Source organism: Salmo trutta, chromosome 7, assembly GCF_901001165.1.
Source record: "Salmo trutta chromosome 7, fSalTru1.1, whole genome shotgun sequence".
NCBI lineage: Eukaryota > Metazoa > Chordata > Actinopteri > Salmoniformes > Salmonidae > Salmo > Salmo trutta.
The window spans coordinates 10,350,949-10,373,167 of NC_042963.1; the positions used below are offsets into that span (position 1 = coordinate 10,350,949).

The 22,219-nt window shown below is 47.5% G+C and overlaps 1 protein-coding gene across 4 annotated transcripts in view; it reads right to left on the minus strand.

The window, feature by feature from the left end:
• Positions 1-2,158: 2,158 nt before the first annotated feature.
• Positions 2,159-22,219, minus strand: part of LOC115196910 (anoctamin-10-like) — a 34,772-nt gene continuing 14,711 nt past the window's right edge. For 3 of the 4 annotated variants that reach the window (XM_029757928.1, XM_029757929.1, XM_029757926.1), the window contains 8 exons: positions 19,539-20,171; positions 19,225-19,280; positions 5,258-5,332; positions 4,850-5,014; positions 3,818-4,009; positions 3,438-3,575; positions 3,153-3,269; positions 2,159-3,044 (listed from right to left, as the gene is read on the minus strand). In XM_029757928.1, the coding sequence (XP_029613788.1) occupies positions 3,036-3,044; positions 3,153-3,269; positions 3,438-3,575; positions 3,818-4,009; positions 4,850-5,014; positions 5,258-5,332; positions 19,225-19,280; positions 19,539-20,171 (1,385 nt within the window). In that variant the 3' untranslated portion in view covers positions 2,159-3,035. The remainder of the gene's footprint in view (positions 3,045-3,152; positions 3,270-3,437; positions 3,576-3,817; positions 4,010-4,849; positions 5,015-5,257; positions 5,333-19,224; positions 19,281-19,538; positions 20,172-22,219) is intronic. The other variant, XM_029757927.1, reaches the window with a different exon arrangement.

The window sequence follows — 22,219 nt, forward strand, 5'->3', positions numbered from 1 at the left end:
GGCAACGATAAACAGCTGCCTCTAATTGGGAACCATATTAGCACCAACATAGAAATAGACATGGTCATGCCCTGACCTACTACACCATAGAGAATCAAGGGCTCTCTATGGTCAGGGCGTGACAGTAGCCCCCCCCCCAAAGGTGTGGACTCTAGCCGCAAAACCTGAAACCAAATGGGGAGGGTAGAGGGGGTGATTAGTGGTGGTGGCGGCTCCGGTGCAGGTTGTAGCCCCTGCCCAGACCCCGGATCCAGCCATCACACCGGGCTGAACGCCATGCCTGGACTGGGCATTGGCACAAAGGAAGACTCCGGCCATGGAGCTGGGTTGGATGCCGTGCCTGGACTGGGTACCAGCGCAAAAAGGGACTCTGGCCCTGGAGCTGGGTTGGACGCCGTGCCTGGACTGGGCACCGGCGCAGAGGAAGGCTCCCGCCCTGGAGCTGGACTGGACACCGTGCCTGGACTGGCCACCGGCGCAGAGGAAGGCTCCCGCCCTGGAGCAGGACTGGATGCCTTGCCTGGAAGCTCCGGACCGTTGACCGTCGCTGGAGGTTCCGGACCGTTGACCGTCGCTGGAGGTTCCGGACCGTTGACCGTCGCTGGAGGTTCCGGACCGTTGACCGTCGCTGGAGGTTCCGGACCGTTGACCGTCGCTGGAGGTTCCGGACCGTTGACCGTCGCTGGAGGTTCCGGACCGTTGACCGTCGCTGGAGGTTCCGGACCGTTGCCGGTGGTTCTGGACTGGGAACTGTCGCCGGAAGCTCTGGACTGGGAAGCGTCGCCGGAAGCTCTGGACTGTGAATGCGCACTGGAGGCCTAGTGCGTGGAGCCGGTACAGGTGGCACCGGACTGGTGACACGCACTTCAGGACGAGTGCGAGGAGCAGGCACAGGACGTACCGAACTGGGGACACGCACTTCAGGGCGAGTGCGAGGAGCAGGCTCAGGACGTACCGGACTGGGGAGGCGCACTGGAGGCCTGATGCGTGGAGCCGGCACAGGTGGCACCGGACTGGTGACACGCACTTCAGGGCGAGTGCGAGGAGCAGGCACAGGACGTACCGGACTGGGGACACGCACTTCAGGGCGAGTGCGAGGAGCAGGCACAGGACGTACCGGACTGGGGACACGCACTTCAGGGCGAGTGCGAGGAGCAGGCACAGGACGTACCGGACTGGGGACACGCACTTCAGGGCGAGTGCGAGGAGCAGGCACAGGACGTACCGGACTGGGGAGACGCACTGGAGGCCTGATGTGTGGGGCCAGCACAGGTTGCACCGGACTGGTGACACGCTCTTCAGGGCGAGTGCGAGGAGCAGGCACAGGTCGTACTGAACTGGGGAGGCGCACTGGAGGCCAGATGCGTGGAGCCGACACAGGTTTCACGAGACTGCTAACCAGATCTTCTGGTCGAATGTTGAGCAGAACACACTTGCACAACATCTCTCTCATCTCTCTCCCAACTTCTCCATTGCCTCCCTGACAGTCTCTGGCTCTTCCCGCAGCTCAGCCGCCAGCTCCATGTGCCCCCCCAATTTTTTGGTCTGACGACACGCTCCTCCAGAGTTTGCCATTCGGGCTCTGGCACTCTCCTCGGCTCGACCGCGAACCCTGGCATCGTCGCTGTCCTCAATTATTACCTTCCGTCAAGGAAGGGTTTCGGCATCCACCCATCACTTCTTCTCATGTCCAAAACTCCTTTACTTGGTGAACACGCTGCTTGGTCCTGGTTTGGTGGGATATTCTGTCTCGTTCTTGGAAATGAGCGGACCAAGGCGCAGCGTGAGTATAGTTCCACATGTTTATTTAAGTGAAACTAACAAAACAAAATAACAAAACTTACAAAGACCGTCAAGACGTAGTGCCCAAACACACTAAAAATCAATCAATATCCCACAAAACACAGGTGGGGAAATCGCTACCTAAATATGATCCCCAATCAGAGGCAACAATAAACAGCTGCCTCTAATTGGGAACCATATTAGAACCAACATAGAAATAGACATACTAGATCACCCCCTAGTCATGCCCTGACCTACTACACCATAGAGAACCAAGGGCTCTCTATGGTCAGGGCGTGACACATGTGATCTTAGTAGGTTTATAATGTCTCTGAAGCTTACAATGTAACACTCATGAGGTGAAAGTATGTAAACCACTGTGGAGAATATATTTTTAAATGATGCAGCGCTTGTGTGATTAGAGCAAATTAGATACTTGCATTGTATGTGCCACACTCAAAGTCCAAAGCTACCCAGTATTTTAGAAATCTCAGACACCTTAACCTGAAGATGCAAAACTGCATTAACACAATTAACAACGCTCCTAGCTCTTCATTTGGTTTGCCGTCAGTCCCACACCCCCGCCTCTTGTATCTTCCATGACATGAGAGACTTATAAAGCAAAGCAGGTTCAGAATTAAAACCTGAGTTTCTGCATCAGCTGAGATTGCACCAACCAGATGCTAAAAACACTTCCTACCTTAATATGGGGGTCTATTTAAGCTGACCAGGTTCTGCTCACACATCCTCTGCTGCCATTTGCTGCTACTGCTAGTATGCATTTGTTTTTCTTGCTACCCCAACCTCCACCACCACCAAAACCTCCACCACCCCAACCTCCACCTGTTTGGTTCTGTTTTCCTTCCTGCAGGTGGATTGGTATAGTAAACCGTGCTCACTGCGTGTAGTTATTTTGTTATCTATTGACGCTTTGCTCTGACAGTGAGCTACCCTGACGGAGCAGAGCCTATTGCCAAGACATATTGTATTGTTCATATTCTCTAATAAATGGTTAAACGAATACCTGGTGTTTCCTTTCTGAACTGTATTTATGCCTGGAGAGGGAGTCCTCCAGAGGGAGATACTGAGAGAGCTTCTCAGACTGGCTGGCTCCAGGGTTTAGGCTCACAGGCCAAACAGATGTGTCTTTATATCCTCCTGTCCGCCCTCGTTATGGCAGCTGACTCTAATGAGCCCCCTAGTCCAGACCACCACTTGAAGGGCAACAGGACACTCACTCTCCCACAGGGGCTTCATAGCTTCTGTAGGAGTCAAAAGGAGATGTTTGATTGTCAGATGCCAGGTTGTTCCAGTAACTGGCAGAAATGTTCTATATTATTAGTGATTATTCTTGATTAGATAATTCTTACCTGCTTCCCTAGAGCTTGCATAGAGTTAAACTCGATCTGTTCCCTCTTGATTCTGACCCAGTCAGGCTCTGCTGGTATCATAAAGGCTAGAATTATCTTGACCAGGATCAGGACATGCTGACAAACAAACACACATACACCTATGTCAGTTGGGCAGATAATGATACCGTAACATGCTGTGAATAAGACAACTGCTATAAACCATATACTGTACTGTTATGAACAAGATACTGTACCTCCACCAGGAAGGCTCCCCAAACCTAACTCCCCTCCCTCATACTGTACCTCGACCAGGATAGCGAAGAGTATGATGTTCTTTCCGCTGATCCCTCCCTCCAGACAGAACTCCTGGACGCGAGGGGACAGCAGTAGCAGCCAGCAGTTAGACATGACTGAGACAAAGCCCAGAACCTCAAACGCTGTCTGAAACATACACAGGCATACAATAATATGGTTACAGGCACATGTAAGGACAGGAGCAAATACATGCAAATGTACACAGGGACATAGATGGGCACTGATTAGGAAATATCATTAACCACTACACGTTGCTCACATCTATTTATTTTCCAGATTTAGCTTCATAACACATTTCTGTCTGCATTAAAAATACCCCTCTCTGTTTGTTCAAATTCTCACATTCCCTCGCCCAAAACCCTCCTGACCTGCCACACCCCCATATTGGACACTGGTGCAGAGAATGGCTTGCGGAACAGTTTACAAATCTTGTAGGCATCCCCTGGGATCTCTGTGATGTTGTTGAGAAGCAGGAGGACGGCGGTGAGCGGGTACACACAGGAGAACAGACTCAAATATCCAAACTTCACCAGCAATTCAATGTACTCTGCAAACAGGCCCTGAAACGTAGCCACAGACGCAATAAGTTAATCACCAAAACAAAGAGACCCCTAACATACGACATGCAAATGTTACAGGGTTGAAATAGACATCCTTGGTTGTATGAGTTTTGCCATAATTAAGCAGCTAGGTTATGTATATGTGTGTATAGTTGTGGAGCCACCTGCCGTATTATTTGTGCAACTGCATCTCTGTATATATGTGCCTATGATCATGCAGGGTCCAACCAAAGAGTTGCTAAACTTTGATGGAGGTATGTATCGTGATCCATGCTGCACCCAGTGTTTTCACTTATAACATGATATCTAATGTCTGTTAGGCTGAAAAGGATACTGTTTTATAATCCCTATGTTATGTGATAGTGTTACAGTTGTGTCCTGTATTTACAATTTTATTGACATTTTACAAAGTTATCACGTTGCTGTACGCTAAAGGTTAGCTAGCGTCTGTCCTGTACTTTCCTTTCTAATGAGGTGTCACCCTGTGAAGAGTAAATGTATTTTAATTTCATGTCACTCAGATTTCATGACTTATTTGCAGTTGCTCTAAAGTTTGCAGGTACGTGCTCCCACACTGTTATGGAACATTGTTATGTTACTGCACACGTGTATGGCCATCAGATGGAGTTTATAAGATGAGTGCTCCTCTGTAGTCATGTTGTTAAAAATCTAAACAGCATTGTGTCCTTTGTTGGCCAAGCATATGAGAACCGTTACACAAATACACCCAACCCTGATTCTACCCCCTAAGGCACAGATGCAAAGAAACCAAGGCAGACGAGCACAACGAAGAGAAATAGAGAAAAACAAAACAGACAAACACATTTTATATGGACTTACTGGAAAAGGGGGAAGGCTTCTCTGGGCTCTGAGTTTGTCCATCTCTAGGTTGTCCTCCTGCTCCTTCTTATGGGCAGCACTAAGGAAGCGGTCGACTATAAACGGCACCACCACCTCTGTACACTGGTTCACCAGCTGGTTCAAAATTAGCAGAGAGGCAAGCTTCTGTGTGCACAGATCGATAAACAAACATAAATAGTTACATACTGTATACGCACATATACACACACACTGTCTGGGATCAATTACTACAGCCAGTGCACAGAGAGAACGTGATCTGTTCTGTTGTAGAGCTCAAGAAAACAACCTATTTGAGACCCATCTACCCTTTAAAATGAGGTATTTCCACATTGTATAACTTTTCCTCCGGCCACAGACAAACAGTGCTGCCCAGCTGAAATGTTTTACCTTGCGTAGCAGTGGTAGGTCCTGTTTGTAAAAGGCAATGTGGAAGAGCACAGCAAAGTTGTTGAAGAAAGTAAACTGAAAATGAGAAAGGGAGATGTTGGCATATTATTTGACTGTATTATTTGGCATTAATAGACTGGTTTTATGCCCAACAACTTTCTATCCAAGCTGGGAGAGAGCTCATGTTATGCAGGTTCAGTAAGGCTATACAGCACAGTTGTATTTTTATTTTTTATCAGTTGGTGGTTGATTAGTATGCTGTTGTACAATTTGCAATGTTTGAATTTCCAACTTTAATTACTAAACAAGTAATTACATTATTGCCGCCAGCCAGCAGTTTAAATCAGGCAGCCTTGCAACACAAACCTTGCAGGGTTCCACAGAAACTGTGTTATGCGAGTGTACACCTACCTGTATCAGAATATATTTAGCTCTGCACCAGGGTCTATTGCAACACATGTACAGTGCCTTTTGGAAAGTATTCAGATCCCTTGACTTTTTCCACATTTTGTTACTTTACAGCCTTATAAAATGGATTACATAAAAAATATCCTCATCAATTGATAAGGGATTTATATGTTTAAATGTAATGATTAAATAATTCTACCTTGAAACGTAACTAATACTAAACGTAAGTCTCATAAGGTTTAGTAGAGACCCGGGAGGAAGAGAAATGTATGTGTGTATGTGTGTGCCTAAGAAAATAGCGAGAACAATTAGACTGTGTTTGACCCGACCTAGCGAGAACTTTGAGAAACTTATGAGAAGAAAGGGAGTAACTCTCAAGGTTCCTCTAATCTCGGGGGAATGGAACAGACAGCGCTGGGTAGTGATTAACAGTGGTGAGAACTCCGGGGAGGGATACAAACCTTGGGGATTAGTCAAAGCTTATTGATTGTTAGTTATTATCATTGGGATTGAAAACTCTCGTGATAGCTTGGTCCTTCGACAGCCAGAACTGAATACCTGCTTCTGTCGGTCCAGGGAGACACCGAAACCGTGCACGGGCGGATGAAATATCCGTAGATTAAAGACCTGGCCCCTTGCTGAGGGTTCTTCATAGGCCGGTGGCTAACTGGTATGCGACAGAAGCAGTGACGAGATCCTACCAACATTGAAACCTCAGCTGCAAAAAACAAGGTCAGTGTCACGTCCTGACCAGCAGAGGGCGTAATTGTATTAGTTTTGGTCAGGACGTGGCAGAAGTTTTGTGTTATGTGTTAGTTAATTGGGGTTGGACTCCCAATTGAAGGCAGGTGTGTTGAGTTGCCTTTGATTGGGAGTCCTATATAGTAGTGTGTGTTTTTCCTTGGGGTTGTGGGTAATTGTTTCTTGTTTAGTGTGTTTGCACCTGACAGGACTGTTGGCTGTCAGTTTCCTTGTTTTGGTTTGTTATAGTGTTGTTTCTAATTAAATTGAAAGATGAATACTAACTCCGCTGCATTTTGGTCCATTTCTGAAGACAGCCCTCACAGAATTCCCCACTACCAAAGGACCAAGCAGCGGAGGAACGAGGAAGAAGGATGGACGTGGGCGGAGATAATGATGAGCGTTTCCAGGGCTATGGAAGAGTTAAGTAAACTCGAGAGGCAGCCCCAATAAAAATTTTTTTTGCGGGGCAGTTTTGCGGGGCAAGAATGGAGCCCCAGGCCAGCTGCCCGCACTAGCCCTGAGGTGCGTGTCTCCAGGCTGGCACGTCCAGTACCAGCCCCACGCATCAGGCGTCTAGTGTGTCAGCCCAGCCTCGCCAGTCAGGAGCTGCCAGAGCTTCCCGCCAGTCAGGAGTCGCCAGAGCTGCCCGCCAGTCAAGAGTCGCCAGAGCTGCCCGCCAGTCAGGAGTCGCCAGAGCTGCCCGCCAGTCAGGAGTCGCCAGAGCTGCCCGCCAGTCAGGAGTCGCCAGAGCTGCCCGCCAGTCAGGAGTCGCCAGAGCGGCCCGCCAGTCAGGAGTCGCCAGAGCGGCCCGCCAGTCAGGAGTCGCCAGAGCGGCCCGCCAGTCAGGAGTCGCCAGAGCCGCCGGCCAGTCAGGAGTCGCCAGAGCCGCCGGCCAGTCAGGAGTCGCCAGAGCCGCCGGCCAGTCAGGAGTCGCCAGAGCCGCCGGCCCGTCTGCCCGGAGTCGCCAGAGCGGCCCGTCTGCCCGGAGATGCCAGAGCGGCCCGACTGCCCGGGTCTGCCAGAGCGGCCCGACTGCCCGGGTCTGCCAGAGCGGCCCGACTGCCCGGGTCTGCCAGAGCGGCCCGACTGCCCGGAGCTGCCGGGGTGCCCCGCCTGTCCTCCGGCCCAGCCCGAGTGGCCCGCCTGTCCTCCGGCCCAGCCCGAGTGGCCCGCCTGTCCTCCGGCCCAGCCCGAGTGGCCCGCCTGTCCTCCGGCCCAGCCCGAGTGGCCCGCCTGTCCTCCGGCCCTGCCCGAGTGGCCCGCCTGTCCTCCGGCCCAGCCCGAGTGGCCCGTCTGCCAGGGTCAGCTCGAGTGGCCCGTCTGCCCCGGCGCATCTATCGGCGCCACCGAAGTGGACGACGCCAAAGGTGGAGCGAGGTTCACGTCCCGCACCTGAGCCACCTCCAGGATAGGTGGGTTGGGGGAGGGAGGGTGTAGCACAGTGCCGTCGTTGACGGCAGCCACCCTCCCTTCCCTCCCTTATTGTTTAGGGGGTATTGTTTATTGGTTTTGTTGGGGTATTGGGGATTTTTGTGTTTTCTTTTTTTAAGGTGCATTCCGGGGTCTGCACCTTGAGGGGGGTACTGTCACGTCCTGACCAGCAGAGGGCGTAATTGTATTAGTTTTGGTCAGGACGTGGCAGAAGTTTTGTGTTATGTGTTAGTTAATTGGGGTTGGACTCCCAATTGAAGGCAGGTGTGTTGAGTTGCCTTTGATTGGGAGTCCTATATAGTAGTGTGTGTTTTTCCTTGGGGTTGTGGGTAATTGTTTCTTGTTTAGTGTGTTTGCACCTGTTGGTGACCCCTTCCCGTTCTCATCCCGTTAACGGGATTGATTTTGACAACAGCCAGTGGAAAATCAGAGCGCCAAATTTAAAACAGCTAAAATCTCATCATTCCATTTTCTCAAACAATCAACTATTTTACACCATTTTAAAGATAAACTTCTCGTTAATCTAACCACATTGTCCGATTTCAAAAAGGCTTTACGGCGAAAGCATAAAATTAGATTATGTTAGGACAAACTTCACAAGAAACACCACACAGCCATTTGCCAAGCAACTAGATGCATCACAAAAACCCAAAACACAGCTAAATGAAGCATGCCCATTTTTAACTGCCACCTACACCAACTCAGAAGCTAGGATATGCATATTATTACCAGATTTGGATAGAAAACACTCTGAATTTTCTAAAACTGTTTGAATGGTGTCTGTAAGTATAACAAAACTCATATGGCAGGCAAAAACCTGAGAAAACCTGAGAGAAAAAAATAATTTTGTGGCTGTACTATTTTTTTTGAGTCATTGTTTAATAGATACCACAGTGAGAAAGGATTCATTTCGCAACTCCTACGGCTTCCACTAGATGTCAGCGATCTTTATAAAGTTGTTTGAAGCGTCTATGATGAACAGAGATCGAATTAGAATGCAGGGAAGTTGACCTCCCTGGGATGTCGTCACTTCCATTATTGCCTGCACCTGCGCAATCATGTGACGCGAGACATTTTTCAAAAACGTTTTTCTAGACACAGGAGAGGTCGGGTTGAAACATTACTGATGTTTCACGTTAAAAATGGCTCTAAAGATTGATGCTAAACAACGTTTGACATGTTTGAACGAACGTAAATAGATTATTTTTTAAACTTTTTTAACTTTTCGCCGTGACTTCACACCCCCCCGCACTACTTTTTAGTAGCCACCGAAGCGCTAACAACATGGAACAACTTGGAGTTATTTGGACATCAATTATGAACTTTGTCAAAAGAAACCACATTTGTTGTGAACCTGGGATTCCTGGAAGTGCCAATGGATGAAGATAATCAAAGGTAAGGGATTATTGACAATAGTATTATTGATATTACATGGTTACAAGATGATGCTAACCTATATAGCCTAGCCTATTGTTCTTAGCACAGCACCCGGTTTATTGCAACTTGTGATTTCCCAGTAAAGTTATTTTGAAATCTGGCAATACAGTAGCATTTACGAAATGTTAAACTATAATTATTTGAATGACAATATTATAATTTACCAATGTTTTCGAATAGTAATTTTGTAAATTGTAACGTTGTTCACCGGAAGCATTTCAGAGAAGAAAAAAATCGGAATTTCACCGCTATTGTAAAATGCTGTTTTTGGATATAAATATGAACTTGATGGAACAAAAAATGCATGTATTGTATAACATAATGTCCTAGGAGTGTCATCTGATGGAGATTGTCAAAGGTTGGTGCATAATTTTAGCTGGTTTCTGCTTTTGGTGACGCCTGACCTTGAATTGAAAATGGATGTTTGTACTTTTGTGGCTATGTACTGTCCTAACATAATCTAACTTTATGCTTTTGCCGTAAAGCCTCTTTGAAAATCGAACAATGTGGTTAGATTAAGGAGATGTTTATCTTTTAAATGGTGTAAAATAGTTGATTGTTTGAGAAATTGAAATTATTAGATTTTTGATGTTTTGAATTTCCAGCCTTGCTAGCAATCCCGTCTCGGGGTTCATTGCTACCCCTCTTCTTATGGCCATAAGGGTACAATACTTTTTCTTTGTGGAGTTGTTCAGATTAGGGATTTTGATCTGATTATGTTATTTTAATATCTTTTGACCAGTAGTGGTATTTCTATACATTATCTAGCTAAGTTTATTTGCCCTTAGGTAGTCAGCTGTTGTTGTATTCAGTGGAAGAGATTTAACACAACAAGGCTGTGGAATTGATATAATAGTATTATTATATTTTGTTGTTAAATAAGGTAATAGAGATGGCAAGAATAAGTTTAATAATGGTAGTCTTATGTTAAGTATTTAGGACATATTCTAAGCCAACAGGACAGGGATATATGACATCTGTGGTGATCCAGGATCATTGAGAGTATCAGATAAACTTACTTAACTATGCAATAATCTTGATATTACTATCATAGACATGTTGATTTTTCTAAAATCCAGAAGTGCAAACAGGGAGACAGTGAGACAGTTAGTCAATAGGTGGAAACAGAACGAATATTTGACACTGACTGTTATGAGAAAGAGCGACGGACAGATAGAAGGAAGGGCAGATGGAGAAGACCTCCCCTGCACTGCTGAGACCTTGATGGTTTGGGAGTAGCAGGAGGAGAGCATAAGCCAGGGTTGAGGGAAGATAGAAGTGACACAGAATGGGTAGATAATAGTTATTAAGTGGAGACCAGCATAGTTAAATTAAAAACAGGATTAGATGGCAGAGTGTAAGGCTCTCCCGAGAAATGGGGGACAGAAATAATACCGTGACAGACAGAAAAGACAGAATAAGAATTAAAGGGGAAGAGAATTTGGTTCGCTTAGCTTTAGGATATTAATTCATGGAGAGACTATCGGCTCCATTGGTTTTAAAAAATATGAAAAGTTAGGAAGAGAGGCAGGAATTTTAGTTTTTATTTTAAGTTTATGTTTAGTAAATTCGCTAGGAAGAGATATGATGATTTTGTTGAACGTAGTTGTTACCCTAACTAAAAGTGGAATGAAAGCTTAGTTGGTTTCAAGAACTAAGGTGTTAGACACTGAACCATTGCCCAGAAATTATTCGGCACAGCAGGCTGAAATAGTAGCACTGACTAGAGCCTGCGAAATAAGAAAGGAGAGAACGGTTACTATTTACACAGACAGCACATAAATGCATTTAAAACCATACAAAGCAGCACAGATCTTACATCTAGCGGAACCCCTAGCCAACAGCCAATGGGATCGCATGCGCGAAATACAAAAACCTCAAAAATCCAATCATTTTAATTTTTCAAACATACGACTATTTTACACCATTTGAAAGATAAACCTCTCCTGAATCCAACCACGTTGTCCGATTTCAAAAAGGCTTTACAGCGAAAGCAAAACATTAGATTATGTCAGGAGAGTACCCAGCCAAAAATAATCACACAGCCATTTTTCAAGCAAGCATATATGTCACAAAATCCCAAACCACAGCTAAATGCAGCACTAACCTTTGATGATCTTCATCAGATGACACTCCTAGGACATTATGTTATACAATACATGCATGTTTTGTTCAATCAAGTTCATATTTATATAAAAAAACTGCTTTTTACATTAGCATGTGATGTTCAGAACTAGCATTCCCACCCAAAACTACCGGTGAATTTACAAAATTACTCATGATAAACGTTGACAAAATACATAACAATTATTTTAAGAATTATAGATACAGAACTCCTTTATGCAATCGCTATGTCAGATTTTAAAATAGCTTTTCGGCGAAAGCACATTTTGCAATATTCTGAGTACATAGCTCAGCCATCACGGCTAGCTAATTTGACACCCACCAACGTCGGGGCAAACTAAACTCAGAATTACTATTAGAAAAATTGGATTACCTTTGCTGTTCTTCGTCAGAATACACTCCCAGGACTGCTACTTCCACAACAAATGTTGTTTTTGTTCCAAATAATCCATAGTTACGTGAAAATATCCCCGTTTTGTTTGTGCGTTCAGGTCACTATCCAAAGGGTAACGCGCAAGCGCATTTTGAGACAAAAAATGTCAAAATGTTCCATTACCGTACTTAGAAGCATGTCAAACGCTGTTTAAAATCAATTTTTATGGTATTTTTCTAGTAAAATAGCAATAATATTCCAACCGGACAATGCTGTATTCATTCAAAAAGGAAGAGAAAAAAGGCAAGGTCTTGTGAACACGCATTTCCTTTCCCTTTGTCCTCAGGCAGACCACTGACAAACAGAGTTACTATACTTTGCCCAGAGACAGGAGACGCCCTAATCCGCTTTCTGGCGGCTTTAGAGAGCCAATGGAAGCCTTAGAAAGTGCAACATAACCCCACGGATACTGTAGTTTCGATAGACAAGCAAAAGGAGAACTACAAAATCGCAGACAGGCCACTTCCTACTTGGAATCTTCTCAGATTTTTGCCTGCCATATGAGTTCTGTTATACTCACAGACACCATTCAAACAGTTTTAGAAACTTTAGGGTGTTTTCTATCCAAAGCCAATAATTATATGCATATTCTAGTTTCTGGGCAGTAGTAATAACCAGATTAAATCGGGTACGTTTTTTATCCGGCCGTGTAAATACTGCCCCCTATCCCTAACAGGTTAAAAAGGCCCTAAAGATTGATGCTATACAACGTTTCACATGTTTCTACGAACGTAAATATAACTTTTTTTTACTTTTCATCGTGAAATTTTCGGCACGCTTCCTACATTTGGAGTAGCTTACTGAACGCGCAAACAACAAGGAGGTATTTGGACATAAATTATGGACTTTATCGAACAAAACAGCATTTATTGTGGACCTGGGATACCTGGAAGTGCCTTCTGATGAAGATCATCAAAGGTAAGTGAATATTTATAATGCTATTTATGATTTTAGATGACTCCAAAATGGCAGGTATCTGTATTGCCTGATGTATTTTTCTGAGCGCCGTACTCAGATTATTGCGAAGTGTGCTTTCCCCGTGAAGCTTTTTTGAAATCTGTCACAGCGGTTGCATTAAGGAGATGTTTATCTATAATCCTTTGAATAACAGTTTAATATTTTATGATGAGTATTTTTGTAAATTGTTGTGCTGATTCACCGGCAGTTTTGGAGGCAAAATATTTTCTGAACATCACGCGCCAATGTAAAATGGGGTTTTTGGATATAAATATGAACTTTATCGAACAAAACATACATGTATTGTGTAACATAGAGTCCTAGGAGTGTCATCTGATGAAGATTGTCAAAGGTTAGTGCTTAATTTTAGCTGTATTTCTGGTTTTTGTGATCCCTCTCCTGCTTGGAAAATGGCTGTGTGCTTTTTCTTGTGTAGGCACTGTCCTAACATTATGCTTTCGCTAGCGTTCCACGTAGCCCATAGAAGTTAACAGAGCAAATTACAGAGAGATCCTTGATGAAAACCTGCTCCAGAGTGCTCAGGACCTCAGACTGGAGTGAAGATTAACGTTCCAACAGGTCAATGACCCGAAGCACACAGCCAAGACAACGCAGGATTGGTTTCAGGATAAGTCTCTGAATGACCTTGAGTGGCCCAGCTAGAGCCTAGACTTGAACCCGATCGGACATCTCTGGAGTGACCTGAAAATAGCTGAGCAGCGACGCCCCAATCCAACCTGACAGAGTTTGAGAAGATCTGCAGAGAAGAATGGGAGAAACTCCCCAAATATATGTTTGCCAAGCTTGTAGTGTTGTACCCAAGAAGACTCCAGGCTGTAATCGCTACCAAAGGTGTGTGAGCGGACCAAGTCATTTGGTGTCACTCTGAAGTGGAAAGGTGGAATAAACGAGTCCAGAGTAGGTTATCTTGATTCAACACAGTTCTCTATTGAGGGATTTCTGACAATACAAACACTCCAACACAGTCAATGAGAATCTCCAAAGGAACAACATACATCTTCTTTAGATGACACAGGATCACATTACGATTATCTTCAAACTATAACAACAATCACATATTCGTCACCGTCTTAATGGCTCTTCATGGATAGCACCTCTCTCTCCGTAGCCATTCTCCAAAGATAGTTTATCTTCTCCTCTTCTTGCTGGTTCCATCCTCCCTCTTGTAGGGGAAAGAGAATATCTCATTAGTACCGTCAGCTGTGCTTAATTGACTCTGGTTACCTGGTCTCACATGCCTTGTTGGGCTACTATCCGTGAGCCCAGCCTGCCCTCTGGTGGTCCTTCCACATACCTCCCCCCTCAGGACCGGACCGGAGGATCGGGCGCCAGACACACCGTCTTGGTCGCGTCGGGACAGCGCGTCTGCATTCCCGTTCCTCGATCCGGCCCTGTGGATGACATGGAAAGAGAACGGTTGTAAAGCAAGAAACCATCTGGCTATTCGGTTGTTATTGTTTCTCTTACCAGCCATCCACGTGAGGGGCGCATGGTCCATAACTAATGCAAACCTCCGACCCAGTAGGTAGTACCGGAGATAATCGAGGGCCCACTTAATGGCTAGGGCCTCTTTCTCTACGGTAGCATATCTCTGTTCCCGATCGCTGAGCTTTCTACTTATAAAGAGAATCGGCCTCTCAGCTTCACCTTCACCCTGAGCTAGTACGGCCCCGAGCCCCGTATCCGAGGCGTCTACCTGTACAATGAACTCTTGTGAGAAGTCCGGAGCCTGTAGGACGGGATCAGAACACAGGCCCTCTTTTAGGAATTGAAAGGCCTCCTCTGCCTCATCTTTCCACTCTACCCAGTTTGGCAAGTTTTTCTTGATGAGGTTTGTGAGGGGGTTGGCAATGGTTGCATATCCAGGGATAAAACGGCGATAATATCCCGTTATCCCTAAGAAGGCCCGAACGTCCCGCTTGGTCTGGGGTCGAGGCCAGTCCCGAATTGCCCTGGTCTTCTCTGCCTGTGGGCGTATTTTCCCATTCCCCACGGTGTACCCCAGGTATTCCGCTTCGGACAGACCCAGGCAGCATTTTTTTGGATTGGCCGTCAACCCTGTGGCTTCCAGACTCATGAGCACCGCCCGCAGTCGTAGGAGGTGACTATCCCAGTCCTCGCTGTGGATGACCACATCGTCTATGTACGCCGCTGCGTACTCTTGATGGGGCCGTAGAATGGCATCCATGAGGCGTTGGAAAGTTGCAGCAGCACCATGCAGTCCGAAGGGCATCCTCACATACTGAAAAAGCCCCTCCGGTGTGGCGAAGGCGGTCTTCGGGCGGTCCTCTGGAGCCACCGGCACTTGCCAATATCCCTTCGTGAAATCCAGGGTGGTGATGAACTTGGCCTTTCCTAAGCGCTCCAAGAGTTCATCCACGCGGGACATGGGATACGCGTCGAATGTAGAGATTGCATTCACGCTCCTAAAGTCGTTGCAGAGTCTCATACTACCATCGGGTTTGGGGACCAGGACTGGACCACTCACTCGTCGATGGCTCGATCACACCCATCCTCAGCATCTCCCTTACCTCGTTCTTGGCGATGACTCGGCGGGCCTCAGGAATCCTGTAAGGACGGATATGCACCTTCTTGCCAGGTTCAGTGTGGATATGGTGGAACAAGACATCTGTTTGTCCTGGGAATGGAGAGAATACCCGGCCGAAGTGAATAATCAGCTTGTCTAGCTGTCTCGACTGTTCCGGCAAGAGAGTTTGGCCATGGCGCACCTGTGGTAGAACCTCCTCTTTTCCTTGGCCCTCCATGGCCATCAAAGCCACCTCCTCCTCTCTTCCATGGTACTTCTTCAACAGGTTTATGTGATAGAGTTGGACCTTCTTTCTCCTGTCGGGTTGTTTGATGAGGTAATTGACCGGTGAGACCCTTTTCATTACCTCGTAGGGCCCCCTCCACTGCGCCAGCAAGCGGTGTTCAGCTGTGGGCACGAGCACCATCACTTTCTCTCCCACGGAGAACTCACGGGATGTCGCGGACTTATCGTAGGCCCAGCCTTGGGTCCTTTGCGCCTTCTCCATATGCTCCTTTACTATGGGCCACACTGCCGACAGGCGGTCTCTCATCAGGGTAACATGTTCTATTGTGGATCGAAAGGGACATGGTTGGGTCTCCCAGGTCTCCTTGGCTAAGTCGAGGATCCCTCGACAGGGTCTGCCGTAGAGCAATTCAAACGGGGAGAATCCAGTGGACGCCTGGGGTACTTCTCGCAGGGCAAACATTAAGTGGGGGAGAAGCATGTCCCAGTTTTTCCCGTCTCTGGACACCACTCTTCTCAACATGCTTTTAATCGTTTTGTTCAAGCGTTCGCACAACCCGTCTGTTTGAGGGTGGAATATGCTTGTACGTATCTGTTGAACCTGATATAACCGACACAAGTCCTTCATCAACCGGGACATGAACGGGGTTCCCTGATCGGTTAGGATCGTCTTGGGAAGGCCTACCCGAGAGAACATCATGAACAATTCCTTGGCAATTCCCTTGGACGACATGTTACGCAGGGGTATGGCCTCTGGGAACTCGGTAGCGTAATCTACGACCACTAGGATGTACTCGTGTCCTCTGGCAGATTTTGGGAGGGGTCCCACGAGGTCCATAGCTATGCGTTCAAAGGGAGTCTCTATGATGGGGAGAGGAATCAAAGGGTTACGTAGGTGTGGCCGTGGAGCTGTACGCTGACATTGATCACACGTCCTACAATACCTGGCCACATCCCGGGTGACACGGGGCCAATAGAATCTCTGCATGATTCTGTCGATAGTCTTGTCCCGTGCCAGGTGTCCTCCTAGGACGTGGGAATGGGCTAACTGTAGGACTGTATCCCTGTATGGTCTAGGCACCATTAGTAATTCCTGGATTTCCCCCCTTCGTTGCACGATCCAATATAAGAGACCCCGCCTGATTGCATAGTAAGGAAGAGGGGGCTCACCTGATCCATCGACGTTCCTCCCGTCGATCACCTTCACCTTCCTCATGGCCTCCCTTAGGTCTGGGTCTCTATGCTGCGAGGTGCCGAACTGTCCCTTTAATTCCTGGGGCAGGTCAACCTCGGTAGAGGGGTGTGGAGGTTGTTCCCCATCCCCTCCAGGGGTGACCGAGGAGAATCCCTTCCAGGTTCCCTCCTCGGATGGGGCTTCAAATATATCTCTTAGCGCCTGGTTGCTCCTTCCTTCCTGCGTCGTGTATAACCCTTCACAGGTGTCTTCATCGGTAGTTTCCTGGAATATCTGTCGTAAACGTTGGGTCTCTATTTCTTCCTCTGCTCCAGAGGACAAGGACGAGGCTACGTCGCCTTGTAGGACTACTACCTCAGGCTTGGATTTGTTTTTTTTCTTCTTTCCTGTCCCCCTTCTTCCCATGCATAACGTCATCTGCCGCAGCTCTTTATATAGAGGACAGTCTCTCCCTATCAATAATGGCACCTTCAGCTGGGGTACTTTCCCTGCCCTGACTGTACACCTTCCTTTCGGAGTGAGAATAGACAGATTCACAGTGGGGTAATAGTGGGTGTCTCCATGGATACAGGACACGGCTACTTTGTCTGGTAGCAGTGTTGCTGAAGTCACCATCCGCTCCTCTACTAACGTAACCATACTTCCCGAGTCGAGAATGGCTACCACATCTTGTCCTTCTACTCGAACCGGAATCTCTGGGGCTGGGGCTATTTCTGTTAACCAACAGTGTTGATCATGTCCTCTCGAACCGGGATGCGTGGGGATGGGCAGCGATGACTCCGTGACCATGGACTCGTCCTTGCTAGGACATTGTGAGGCATAATGGTCTGGAGACTGACATTTATAACACCGACCCTGCTGTGTGGGGGATGACTTCTCCCACCTCCGAAGGGGGTTTGGAGGTTTCGGTGGCGGACGTGCCGGGGCGAGTCGTGGTACGGGATTTGCAGAATCCTTCCGTTCCTTCTTGTCCCCTTTTAACAACTCCCCTGTAGATCGGTATGTTTCCACCGCCTGGGCTATGTCGTCGGCTGACAACGGGTTGGTTTGACCCACAACCCTTTTTAAGTCACTGGGTAATTCCCTCAATATCTTGTCCACAACGAGGGTCTCTATTACATGTCCTACTCCCTTTCCGGGTTCCAGCCACTGTTTCATCAGTCGTATTAGAGCGAAGATCTGGGCACGGACGGGTTGGTCAGCCATATAGGTCCACTGATGGAACTTCACAGCTCTATCTCTGGCAGTCAGCTGGTACCGGGACAGGATCTCGGTTTTTAGTCGCCCATAGTCCGCAGCTTCGTGGGAATCCAGGTCAAAATAGGCTTCCTGGGCCACCCCGGTCAAAAGAGGGGCTAATGCGCTCGCCCATTCTGTGGGCGGCCACTCTTCCAAGGTGGCCGTCCTTTCGAAGGTCATGAGGAAGGCCTCGATATCATCCTCCTTGGAGAGACGAGGTAAGATGGCATGAGCAGCCGCTCTAGGCTTCACTCTAGGTTCTTCTCGCCCACTCAGCTGTCGTTGCAGGAGTTCTATGGTTGTCTGCTGTGCCGTGATCAACTGTTGTAGTAGGGCGTTGTCCATCGTTCTTGAATGGTTCCTCTGTCTACTGGAAGAATCTTGATTTACTCACTTATCCTTGTGTCACTCGTCCACCTAGTGCCCACATTCTCCACCAATGTGAGCGGACCAAGTCATTTGGTGTCACTCTGAAGTGGAAAGGTGGAATAAACGAGTCCAGAGTAGGTTATCTTGATTCAACACAGTTCTCTATTGAGGGATTTCTGACAATACAAACACTCCAACACAGTCAATGAGAATCTCCAAAGGAACAACATACATCTTCTTTAGATGACACAGGATCACATTACGATTATCTTCAAACTATAACAACAATCACATATTCGTCACCGTCTTAATGGCTCTTCATGGATAGCACCTCTCTCTCCGTAGCCATTCTCCAAAGATAGTTTATCTTCTCCTCTTCTTGCTGGTTCCATCCTCCCTCTTGTAGGGGAAAGAGAATATCTCATTAGTACCGTCAGCTGTGCTTAATTGACTCTGGTTACCTGGTCTCACATGCCTTGTTGGGCTACTATCCGTGAGCCCAGCCTGCCCTCTGGTGGTCCTTCCACAGGTGCTTCAACAAAGTAGCGGGTCTGAATACCTATGTAAATGTGATATTTCTGTTTTTTTTTATTCTAAAAAACAGTTTTTGCTTTGTCATTATGGGGTATTGGGTAGATTGATGAAGAAAACATTTTTTTCATACATTTTAGAATAAGGCTCTAGCGTAACAAAATGTGGAAACAGTGAAGGAGTCTGAATACTTTCCATATGCACTGTATATATTCAGTAAGAATATACAGTAGAGAAAGGGGTGACCAGAGGAGAGGGAGGAAGAGGAGAATAGACTGACAGATGGGGAAGGAAGACTGACTGACCAGGAGGACTTTGGTGATATGATGGTTCTGGAAGGAGGACTCCTCTCTGTGGTTTTCTATGAGGGGAAATCAGACTGATTTTCAGTGGACTTATCACACACAAACTGTGATACTTTGCATCCAATTGCATTCTCTATTATTCTATGAATCTGATCTTTGGTGAACTTAGCTCTGTGTTCCCAAACATTCTAACCCCTACTGCAATTATTCATCAACCTCACACTTATTTTCTCTCTCCCTCTTCTCTAACCCCTTCTATCATCTCTTCCCTATCTAACTCATCTCCCTCCCCATTGCCCAGTGCCCTCTCTCACCCCACTTGGTGAGTTGCATGGCCACAGCGTGGTACACATTCTTTAATATGTTGGTGTAGACTGTGTGGGCCATGGAGGGCAGGTAGAGCAGAGCTCCAGAGAACAGGGAGCCGCTGTCCTGATGGAAGCCCTGTACCAGGGCCTCTCCGTGGTAGAAACCTGTCATCCCCAGGACCACCAGTCCCAGGAACAACCCCACTAGGGGCAACGACACCAGGCCCACACGCAGCTGCCTCTGCCACTCCGGGAACAGGGGCTCCAGCCGGCCTGTCACGGGGTTGAGCCCCAGGGTGCCTTGGAAGCCGGGGCGGGGCTCGGCGAAACGCTCAGTCAGGTGCCGTGTGCCCCAGCGGTGGGAGAGGGAAGAGCTCCGGCGCTTCCAGAACTCGATGAACAGCGTGGACCACAGCATGCTGAATACAGCCTGTACCATGTGACCGCTGACTGAGGGGCCATAATCTTCCTCCTCCATCACCCCCTCCACGGCCTGCTCCTTCACCACCCCACCACCTCCAGGCAGCAGAAAGGTCAGGACCAGGCCCAGGAAGGCAGGGGGCACCAGGGCCCAGGTATAGAATTGCAGAAAGCTGAAGTAAAACGCCATGGTGCCTCCGAAGTATGACTGGATCGCATCTGCACAGGAAGAGAGCGATCATTATTAGGACAAATTAGTAAATATTTGTGGAGGTGCCAGAGCTGGGCGATATGGACAAAAAGTCCTATCGCGATAAATTGATCTATTTTGCTCGATAACAACAAATACAACGATAAACCCCCAAAAATAAATGGACAGTTACTTTACATTAGCGGCAGGGCTCTGGATTTTTCAGTAAGACTACTGAGATGGTAGCCAATGATTAAAACAGTAAGCTATTTCACCTTTCAAGCTACAGGACTGCTTATGTTCCGGAATTCTTCCGATGGCATTGAGGAGTACAGCACATCAGTCACTGGCTTCATGAATAAGTGCATTGATGACGTTGTCCCTACAGTGACTATACGTACATACCCCAACCAGACGCCATGGATTAAAGGCAACATCCGCGCTGAGCTAAAGGGTAGAGCTGCCGCTTTCACGGAGCAGGACTCTAACCCGGACACTTATAAGAATCCCCTTATGCCCTCCGATGAACCGTCAAACAGGCAAAGCATCAATACAGGACTAAGATTGAATCGTACTACACCGGCTCCGAAGCTCGTCGGCTGTGGCAGGGCTGGCAAACTATTACAGACTACAAAGGGAAGCACAGCCGAGAGCTGCCCAGTGACACGAGCCTACCAGACGAGCTAAATAACTTCTATGTTCGCTTCGAGGCAAGTAACACTGACACATGCATGAGAGCATCAGCTGTCCGGATGACTGTGTGACCACGTTCTCCATAGCCGATGTGAGTAAGACCATTAAACAGGTCAACATTCACAAGGCCAGACGGATTACCAGAACTTGTACTCCGAGCATGTGCTGACCAACTGACAAGTGTCTTCACTGACATTTTCAACCTGTCCCTGACTGAGTCTGTAATACCAACATGTTTCAAGCAGACCACCATAGTCACTGTGTCCAGGAACACTAAGGTAACCTGTCTAAATGACTACCAACCCGTAGCACTCACGTCTGTAGCCATGAAGTGCTTTGAAAGGCTGGCCATGGCTCACATCAACACCATTATCCCTGAAACCTTAGACCCTCTCCAAGTTGCATACCGAACCAACAGATCCACAGTTGATGCAATCTCTATTGCAGTCCACACTGCCCTTTCCCACCTGGACAAAAGGAACACCTATGTGAGAATGCTATTCATTGACTACAGCTCAACGGTCAACACGATGCTGCCCTCAAAGCTCATCACTAAGCTAAGGACCCTGGGACTAAACACTTCCCTCTGCAACTGGATCCTGGACTTCCTGATGGGCCGCCCCCAGTTGGTAAGGGTAGGTAACAACACATCTGCCACACTGATCCTCAACACGGGGGCCACTCAGGGGTGCATGCTCAGCCCCCTCCAGTACTCCCTGTTCACTCATGACTGCATGGCCAGGCACGGCTCCAACACCATCATTAAGTTTGCCGACGACACAACAGTATGCTTGATCAAAGACAAAGATGAGACAGCCTATAGGGAGGAGGTGCCAGGATAACAACCTCTCCCTCAACATGATCAAGACAAAGGAGATGTTTGTGGACTATAGGAAAAGGAGAACCAAGCACGCCCCCATTTTCATTGACCGGGCTGTAGTGGAGCAGGTCGAGAGCTTCAAGTACCTTGGTGTCCACATCACCAACAAACTACCATGGTCCAAACACACCAAGACAGTCGTGAAGCGGACACGACAATGTCTATTCCCCCTCAGGAGACTGAAAAGATTTTGCATGGGTCCTCAGATTCTCAAAAAGTTCTACAGCTGCACCATCGAGAGCATCCTGACTGGTTGCATCACTGCCTGGTACGGCGACTGCTCGGCCTTCGAACGCAAAGGCACTACAGAGGGTAGTGCGTACGGCCCAGTACATCACTGGGGCCAAGCTTCCTGCAATTCAGGACCTCTATACCAGGTGGTGTCAGAGGAAGGCCCTAAAAATTGTCAAAGACTCCAGCCACCCTAGTCATAGACTGTTCTCTCTGCTACCGCACGGCAAGCAGTGCCGGAGCGCCAAGTCTAGGTCCAAAAGGCTTCTTAAC